At 56.4% G+C, this 9913-nt stretch overlaps 2 gene segments (V, D, J or C); both read left to right on the top strand.

Annotated features, from left to right (window-relative positions):
* Positions 1–75: 75 nt before the first annotated feature.
* On the top strand, positions 76–581 carry LOC123347619. The segment is given in 2 exon segments: positions 76–121; positions 208–581. Coding segments are annotated over 2 exon segments (420 nt in total).
* A 204-nt stretch (positions 582–785) lies between these two features.
* Positions 786–6585, top strand: LOC123347618. The segment is given in 2 exon segments: positions 786–792; positions 6173–6585. Coding segments are annotated over 2 exon segments (420 nt in total).
* Positions 6586–9913: the final 3328 nt, after the last annotated feature.

The following is a 9913-nucleotide window of genomic DNA, read 5'->3' as shown; positions in this document are numbered from 1 at the left end:
CACAGGCTCCTGGAGGCAGAAAGCTCAGATTCTCTGGCGTTTCGGAGAGAGGCTCTATTCTCTGACAGTACAATCATGAAGCCGTTACTTGTATTCCTTCTCCTGCTAGCCGCCCCCTCGTGTGAGTATTGGGTGGGACCGATCTGCACAGCAGCGGGAGATGAATGGGTTGTGGGATGAATTCACACGGCTCTGTCTTTTCCACAGGGGTCCTGTCACAAGTGCAGCTGGTGGAGTCAGGTCCCGGGACTGTAAAACCCTCAGCGACTCTCAGCCTCACCTGCTCCATCTCAGGCGCCTCCTCGGACACCCTGGGCAGTAGTTGCTGCTGGTGGAGCTGGATCCGGCAGAGTCCCGGGAAAGGGCTGGAATGGATCGGGGATATAGCTCAAGGGGGAAGCACAAACTACGCCGCTTCCCTCCAGAGTCGCACCACCATCTCGGTGAACCCTTCCAAGAACCAGTTCTCCCTGGAGCTGCGCTCGCTGACAGCTGCAGACAGCGGCACCTATTACTGCGCTAGATACACAGTGACACAGAGCAGAGCGGGACTGGCACAAAAAGGGGAAGCGGATTTCTAATCAGCCGACATGGACATTCAGTGCTGTAGGGGATGAGACAGACAGCCGGGGCATTGCTGACAGGGGATCTCAGGAGCCACCCGCGTTTCTCCGCTTGCATCCACCCTCCCAGCCCCTTCCGCCAAGGGATTTTACACGCTCGCTCCCCTGCGCTTCCCACTGAAATGTGCACCGGGGACTCCCTGAGACCGGGGTAACGGGGACATGAACGGTGAGATACTCCGGGCCTCAGTACAAAGCATGTTCCGCGCCTGCATCGCTGAGTGACGTCAGTCACAGCTGTGGGCGATTATCCACTTCTGGGAATCCGGCTCCCTGGGACTCGCGCTGGGCCCCGAACCATTCACACTCCCAGGCTCAGACACCGGGTAGGAAACGTTGCCCCAGGGGAGCCAGTGCCAGAGGCGCTAAGCGGGCACTGCTCTGCCTGAAGTCAGTGCCAGAGGCGCTAAGCGGGCACTGCTCTGCCTGAAGTCAGTGTCAGAGGCGCTAAGCGGGCACTGCTCTGCCTGAAGTCAGTGCCAGAGGCGCTAAGCGGGCACTGCTCTGCCTGAAGTCAGTGTCAGAGGCGCTAAGCGGGCACTGCTCTGCCTGAAGTCAGTGTCAGAGGCGCTAAGCGGGCACTGCTCTGCCTGAAGTCAGTGTCAGAGGCGCTAAGCGGGCACTGCTCTGCCTGAAGTCAGTGCCAGAGGCGCTAAGCGGGCACTGCTCTGCCTGAAGTCAGTGCCAGAGGCGCTAAGCGGGCACTGCTCTGCCTGAAGTCAGTGTCAGAGGCGCTAAGCGGGCACTGCTCTGCCTGAAGTCAGTGCCAGAGGCGCTAAGCGGGCACTGCTCTGCCTGAAGTCAGTGCCAGAGGCGCTAAGCGGGCACTGCTCTGCCTGAAGTCAGTGCCAGAGGCGCTAAGCGGGCACTGCTCTGCCTGAAGTCAGTGCCAGAGGCGCTAAGCGGGCACTGCTCTGCCTGAAGTCAGTGTCAGAGGCGCTAAGCGGGCACTGCTCTGCCTGAAGTCAGTGTAAGAGGCGCTAAGCGGGCACTGCTCTGCCTGAAGTCAGTGCCAGAGGCGCTAAGCGGGCACTGCTCTGCCTGAAGTCAGTGCCAGAGGCGCTAAGCGGGCACTGCTCTGCCTGAAGTCAGTGTCAGAGGCGCTAAGCGGGCACTGCTCTGCCTGAAGTCAGTGCCAGAGGCGCTAAGCGGGCACTGCTCTGCCTGAAGTCAGTGTCAGAGGCGCTAAGCGGGCACTGCTCTGCCTGAAGTCAGTGCCAGAGGCGCTAAGCGGGCACTGCTCTGCCTGAAGTCAGTGTCAGTGGCGCTAAGCGGGCACTGCTCTGCCTGAAGTCAGTGTCAGAGGCGCTAAGCGGGCACTGCTCTGCCTGAAGTCAGTGCCAGAGGCGCTAAGCGGGCACTGCTCTGCCTGAAGTCAGTGCCAGAGGCGCTAAGCGGGCACTGCTCTGCCTGAAGTCAGTGTCAGAGGCGCTAAGCGGGCACTGCTCTGCCTGAAGTCAGTGCCAGCTGCCGGGCCCAGCCAGGGCCGCTCTAGGATTTTTGCTCCCCAAGCAAAACAAATCCTGGCTGCCCCCACTTTTTTTCATGCCCCCCGGGCCTCTCCCCAACTCCACCCCGTCTGAACCCCTTCCCCAAATCCCCAGCCCCGCCCCCCCCGGCGGGCAGCATTTCCCTCCCCATTGCTTCCTGGCGGCCCCCACGACCTCCCACCCTAGCTCACCTCCGCTCCGCCTGCTCCCCCCCCGTGTGCCTCCGCCCCACTTCTCCCCACTCAATCTCAGGCGAGGGAGGGGGGAGAAGCGGAGCAGCGGCACGTTCAGGGGAGCAAGCGAAGCAGAGGTGAGCTAGGGTGGGGGGGTGCACAGGAAGTAACGGGGGATAGAGGAACCACTCCCTGCCCCAGCTCCAGGGGCGGCTCCAGGCACCAGCGCTCCAAGTGCGTGCTTGGGGCGGCACGCCACGGGGGGCGCTCTGCCGGTCACCGGAAAGGTGGCAGCCGGCTCCAGTGGACCTCCTGCAGGCGTGCCTGTGGAGGGTCCGCTGGTCCCGGGGCTTCGGTGGAGCATCCGCAGGCACATCTGTGGGAGGTCCACCGGAGCCGTGGGACCGGCGACCCACAGAGCAACCCCCACGTTATGCCGCTGTGCTTGGGGTGGCGAAATGGCTAGAGCCACCCCTGGGGGTGCAGGAAATAACGAGGGGTAGAGGAACCGTTCCCCACTCCAGTTCACCTCCACTCCACTGCCGCTGCCTCCCCGAGCACCCGCCGCTGGGCTTCTCCTCCCTCCCAGACTTGCTGCACAAAACAGCTGTTTCACGCACAGGGAGCCTGGGAGGGAGGGGGGAGGGGCAGCGCGCTCAGGGGAGCAGGCAGAGGCGAGCTGGGGCAGTGAGCTGGGGTGGTGGGAGCACTTTTTCCCCATGGCCCGGAGTCAGCACCTCTGATGGCTGGCGCCAGAATGCCGCCCCTAGAAATGTGCCACCCCAAGCACCTGCTTGTTTTGCTGGTGCCTGGAGCCGCCCCTGGTAGGAGCAATGCCAGCAGATCGAGGGAATTGATTATTCCCCTCTATTTGGCACTAGTGAGGCCACACCTGGAGTATTGCATCCAGTTTTGGTTCCCGCACTACAGAAGGGATGTGGACAAATTGGAGAGAGTCCAGTGGATGGCAATGAAAATGATCAGGGGATTGGGGTACGGGCACATGACTTATGAGGAGAGGCTGAGGAAAATGGGGTTATTTAGTCTGCAGAAGAGAAGAGTGAGGGGGGATTTGATAGCAGCCTTCAATTACCTGAAGGGAGGTTGCAAAGAGAATAAAGCTCAGCTGTTCTCAGTGGTGGCAGATGTCAGAACAAGGAGTAATGGTCTCAAGTTGCAGTGGGGGAGGTTTAGGTTGGATATTAGGAAAACCTTTTTCACTAGGAGGGTGGTGAAACACTGGAATGGGTTCCCTAAGGAGGTGGTGGAATCTCCTTCCTTAGAGGTGTTTAAGGTCAGGCTTGACAAAGCCCAGGCTGGGATGATTTAGTTGGGATTGGTCCTGCTTTGAGCAGGGGGTTGGACTAGATACATCCTGAGGTCTCTTCCAATCTGGATATTCTGTGATTCTAAGTGTTCAGTTCACCTGCCCACCTTCTTTCCAGCGGTGCCTTTTCCCAGTTTAAGCTGGTCCAGTCAGGCCCAGCCCTGGCAAGGCCCTCACAGCCCCTCAAGTTGACCTGTGCTGTGTCCAGAAACTCCATTTCCAGCAGCAGTTGGTGGAGCTGATTCCGATGGGTTCAGGGGAAGGGGCTGGAATGGATGGGGGGGGTCATCATGAGTAACACGGTCTACACACAGTTTGCAGACCCACATAGTGATCACAAGAGACACAGCCAGGAATGAGTTCTACTTACAGGTCTGCTCTGCTCCCCCGGAACATACTGGCATGTAGTACTGTGCGATGGATAGATAATTCTATGGTACAATTATCGGGACCATTTCAAATACTGGAAAGGAAACTGCAAATGGCAGTGATTTGTGCCCCTCTGTCTCTGGTCCTACCCCTGAGATTACACTCTGCTTCCATCAGAGCTGGGACTAGAACCCAGGAGTCCTGGCTCACCCTCTCCCACCTTCATCTAGCCCACTCCACTCCCAGAACTGGGAAAGCAGCCCACAAGTCACCCCATCTATTATTTTATTAACCTTTCTAAGAACATGGAGAGGGAGGGAGGGAGAGAGAGATTTTACTAGATAAGGGGTTTTGGCTTCAATGGAACTATGCTGTTTTAAACTATTTTGGGATTTAGCCCATTGATTTAAATGGAGCTATGTCGATTTACACACTCTGATTTCATTAACTGTTATACTTAGTCTGTCAAATATATTTATGGTTTGTTGGGTTGGTTTTACTGCCAATTCGGTCCAGGTAAGTTTTATTTATTGCAAAGCAAACACTCAATAAAACATACATTTACACCATTTTTTCTTCTGTCCTGCCCTATATCCTGTGATAAAATAAAGTACATACGCATTACCTCTGTGTAAGACTTTCCTTATTGAAATCTTGCATTTTTTATTGTCACGGACTCACAGATCGTGCCCACTCTTGGCCCCATGCAGTCCGTGGCAGGTGCCCCCTTCAGTGAGACAGCCCTTCTCGGGGGTCCACTCTCTCTCAGGGTCAGGCCCCTCCACCTCCTGGAGCCGCACCTCCCTGAGCCTTAGCATGTCTGTCTCTCACCCTGGGCCCCCTCAGGGAGTCCATGCACTCTGGATCTCCGGGGCCTCCTCACCTCCAAAGGGGTTGATGCAACCCTGCTCTCTAGCCCAGAATGACTCTCAGCCAGCATAAAACAGGAGGGTTTATGAGAGCTGAACACAGCACAGGAAACTCTCAGTGCCTCAGGCCTGGCCTCCCTCAGCCCAGCACATCCCAGTCCCCCTGCAGCCAGGTGGGCTCTGCCTGCTCCCCCTCTCCAGCCCCGAGCCCCCCTGCTCCCAGCTGGGCCTCCGATATCCCCGGCCCCAAGCCCCCTCTGTCCATTGTCTTCTCTCCAGGTAAACAGAGTCGTAAACAGGAAGGCCTGGGTCTCCTCTCCTCTCAGCTCTCCTCTGGCCAGAACCGGCTGTGTCTCCTGAGCCAGGTCTCCGGGTCACCAGGTCACCAGTCAATGGGGTCTCCATCCTCCAGGCCATCGGCCGGGGTCCTGAGTCCCTCTCCGGTCCTCTGTAACAACAAACTCCCTCTCCCCTCACCTCGTTAAACCAGTAACACCCGGGGACACTGAGTCCCACCTCCTGTGCATGCAACCCACTGGAAAACACAGAAAAACCCCAATACCCCCCCCACACACACACACTTCGTCACATCTATACTGGAGGGATCTCTGATAAGCTCAACTAGCAGGTGAGAAATGTTTTTCTGATTGAAAACATCTTTCTGCCCAATGAGTTAATTTGCCTATTAAAAACAAGTTAAGAATAAAGGTTAAGTTACCAGTAGAAATAAACCTGTCCTCAGAAGGGAAGGAAGCAATTAATGAATTTCTCTCTCTCTTCCCCCACCCCCCATTTTCCCCTTCTTTCCCTTTCTTTCCCAACACTGTTTACGAAGGAGGATGTTGTGTTCTCCTTTCGAAAAAATGGGCATTTCCCCCATCTACATATATATGTTCTCTCAGAGATATGCAAAACTCCCCAATCTTATTTGCTATTTAAAAACTCAGTGGTCCAGAGAGGCTTGTTCCTTCGATTTGCCAGCGACCTGCTGAATTCACCTTCTAACCAATCCTATGGCTGTGCCCTTACCCGTCTGCAGCTTCATTTTCCTGGGTGGGCTTTCATGTTAGTTAATGATTTATTAATAATTGTGTATTATAAATCTGGTCAGAAACTACAGGGGTGAAGGGACAGATTAGAGAGAGTGGGAGACACAGACACAGAGAAAGATATGCAACCAGCATACATACAGAGGGAAGGATGGTTTGATGGATATTGCAGAAAGAATAGCTAGCCAGAGTGCAGAGAGGAGGTAGAATGAGTGGATAGACAGAGGGGTATTTTTAAAATATATTTTCAAATATTTCTCTCTCTTTTTCAGGTGTCCTGTCTGAGGTTGTCCTGACGCAGTCAGGTCCAGACGTGAGGAAGCCAGGCGAGTCCACTATTCTGAAATGTGCTGTGACGGGGGCCGATCACAGCACATCTATCATGACTTGGATAAGACAAGCTCCGGGGAAGGGACTGGAGTGGTTGGTTTACTACTATTCCCAGTCTCGCATCTTCTACTCGCCTGCCATGCAGGGGCGATTCTCCGCTTCCATGGACAGCTCCAGCTTGGATCTGCAGATGTACAGCCTGAAAGAGGAAGACACCGCTGTGTATTACTGTGTGAGACTAGGCACGTCCACAGTGCTGCAGCCCCTTACAAATACCCTGCAGCACAGAAACGTGCCTTCCCCTAGTGTCCCCAGGCCTCCACTCGCTGCCTCGAACGCCTCCCCGGGGCCCTGAACCAGAGCGTCCATGGCTCTCCCCTGCAGCTGTCTCCCTGCATCAACTGCTGCCGGAAGGGCCTAGTGCCCCTCACCACTACTGCCAGGGCAGGCTGACCCTGAGCCTGCCCTTCTGCCACGGACCCTTTCATTTTCCAGCAGGGCCCTCCACCAGCACAGCCCCCCCCCGCCCCCAGTCACCGCTCCTGCCCCACGCTGGACAAGGGGCAACCCCACCCCCACCCCCAGTGAGGCTACAGTGAGGGGCAGCAGCAGGGGAGGAGGTGCCAATGTGATGGCAGCCCCCTCCTCCGGCATCCACAAGAGGGGAGGGGAGGGGGCTTCCTGGACCTGAGAGGGGCCCTAGGATCATGTGCACTGACAGTGGTGGGGGTGAGTGTGCTGCCGGGGAGGAGAGAGGGGCCCCTCCCCCAGAGCTCACTGCTGCCACCCGGGAAAGAGCTGGGGAGTTTCCTCCTCTCTGGCCCTTGTCCTGGGGCAGCCTGCCTGTACCCCAAACTCCTCACCCCTGCCCCCCAGAGCCCACAACACCAGCCAGAGCCCTCATCCCCTGCACCCCAACCCTCTGCCCCAGCCCTGAGCCCCTCCCACACCCCAAATCCCTCCTCCCCAGCCACACCCCACAGCCCTCACCCCTGCATCCCCTTCTCCACACCCACTCCCACCCCAAAACTCTGTCCCAGAGCCTGCACCCCTGCCCTCTTCTCACACACCCTCTCCTGCCCACAAACTCTCTCCCAGAGCTTTCACTCCTCATCCCCTCCTGCACCCCAACCCTCTACTCCAGCCCTGAGCCCCTTCCCACATCCCAAACCCCTTATCTCCAGCCCCACCCCAAAGACCACACCCCCACACCCCAACCCTCTGTCCTAGCCCTGAATCCCTTCCCACACCCCAAGCCCCTCATCCATAGCCCTCACCCCTGCACCCCAGCCCTCTGCCTGAGCCCCTCCTACACCCCAAACCCCCTCATCCCCAGCCCCACCCCAGAGCCCTCACCCCTGCTCCCCAGCCCTCTGCCTGAACCCCTCCCACACCCCAAACCCCTCATCACCAGCCCCACCACAGATCCCTCATCCCTGCTCCCCAGTCCTCTGCCTGAGCCCCTCCCACACCCCAACCCCCTCATCCCCAACCCCACCCCAGAGCCCTCACATTTTTACATTATTTTAAAAAATATACAGTAACTCCTCACTTAACATTGTAGTTCTGTTCCTGCAAAATGCTACTTTAAGTGAAACAATGTGAAGTGAATCCAATTTCCCCATACGGATTAATTAAATAGGGGGGTTAGGTTCCAGGGATTTTTTTTGTCAGACAAAAGATTATATTTTATATATACACACAGTATAAGTTTTAAACAAACAGTTGAATACTGTACACAGCAATGCTGACTGTGATGCTTGGTTGAGGTGGTGGAGTCAGAGGGTGGGATATTTCTCAGGGAATGTGTAGACTGTGTAGACTGCATAGACTGTCGGTCCTTCATCAGTTAAGACTGAGCCCATCACAACAATCTTCTCTTGCTCTGGCCATCCTTCGCCATGCTTGTCCATATCTCCTTGTTAGGAAATCATCCCACCTCTTTGGAGGCCAACAGCATGGCCGTTTCAGTTCTCATGGATACCACTCAGATATAGGTGCAGTCCATCTGTTGTCACTGAGTCAGGCCACATATCCTGCCCACCTCATTTTGCTGATCCTGCTTTCAACAACAACATCTTGCACTTGGCCAATCGCGGCTCCCACTGGCCACGGATCATTGCTCCAGGCCAGTGGGGACTGCGGGAAGCGGAGACTAGCACATCCCTCGGCCAGCGTCACTTCCTACAGCCCCCATTGGCCTGGAGCAGAGAACCGCGGCTAGTGGGAGCCGCGATCAGCCAAACCTGCGGACGTGGCAGGTAAAAAACCACCCGGCCTGCCAGGGTGCTTACCCTGGGTGAGCTACATGCCAAAGGTTGCCGACCCCTGGTGTAGCCTGTCCTTGAATTTTGCACACCACTAAACAAGGCTAAATTGTGCATCTGGGGCACATTGTCTTGTCTGATTCCATAATAAACTATTGGAGCAATTACAGGCATCATTGTAATAGGTAAGCACAGAGAGGCAGAGCTACAGGTTTGTTCGGTGTATGCTGAATGTGTTCAGGGCCAGGTGATCTATACTGACTAGGGGTATTCAGGGTTGGATGCTGAACTATGAAAAAGTCATTGTAGCTTGGGGTTTTCAAAGCAGCCTAGGCAATTTATGCCTCCAGATCCCAGGACATTACAATGCAAATGAGGCCCCCTACTCCTCTCATCTGCTTGGAAAAATCTCAGTCTGAGGGACTTGCCCCAAACCAGCGAGTTCACAAAGCTCCTGATTCACATCCCGGTGCCTTAAGCACAGCACAAGCCAGGCCTCCTTGGGGAGACCCATCCTACCCTAGGCCATGGGGGTCGTGGGGGGGGGGGGAGTGATGGGGCCGATGCAGATTCCATCCTTCATTGCTGAACTTCTGATCAGGGCAGGGAAGCAGCGGCCTTTGGCAGGGAGTGTACATTAGAAGGAACTAGGCAACGGTCTTTGGCACAGGGGCTAAATTACAAAAAAGCAGAGCCAAGCACCGTCCCGTTCTGTAGGCGGTGTCCTAAGGCCAGAGCCGCCCCAAGCGAAAAACAAAACAAACCCTGCGAGGCGGCAGGAGCGCTGGGACTCCCGGCGCTGCAGACGTGCCCCGGGCAGCGGGAGGCGGGGAAAGAGAGAGAAGGAGGGTGGCCAGGGCTTCCGCCGCCCCGCCTGCCGGGAGGGCTCCGCGCTGCTCGGGTCGGCGGAGGGAAGGAGGCGGGCTGCCCTGCCGGGCTTGCTGCAGGGCCTCCCCTCCTCCGCACCGCCGCTGCCCCCTACAGGGCGGCTGGAGCACGAACCAAAAAGAAAAAAACCTGCAGGGCTGCCGAAGCCGCGAAGCAAAAAAAAACCCCAAAAATAAAAAAAAAAAACCCAAAAGGATCCGACAGAAGTCGCCCCTTAGAATCAGGAGCTTGCTTGGCTGGTGCCTGGAGCTGGCCCTGCCTAAGGCTGAGAGAACAGTTTTCCCTTTTCTATTTGTCCATAGTCCTATTTTCCTGCGGCGGGTTCTGATCTCTGCTTTCCAGATCAGGCCACGCTCAGATCCTTGCAGCTTCACACCCCCATCAGCCCCTCGCCCGGCCTGCGCCTCTCACCGAGTTCAGCCCCTTTTATTTCCAGCCCGACCGGCTCTCCCCGGAATATGCAAAGCTGCCAGATCCGACCTCCTACTTAACCACAGACTCCGGCATCTCAGCCAAAGGCCCCGCATC

The sequence above is a fragment of the Mauremys mutica genome, chromosome 13 (assembly GCF_020497125.1).
Source record: "Mauremys mutica isolate MM-2020 ecotype Southern chromosome 13, ASM2049712v1, whole genome shotgun sequence".
Taxonomy (NCBI): domain Eukaryota; kingdom Metazoa; phylum Chordata; order Testudines; family Geoemydidae; genus Mauremys; species Mauremys mutica.
Note: the sequence above shows the minus strand (reverse complement) of the source record. Positions and strands in the feature narration are given on the sequence as shown.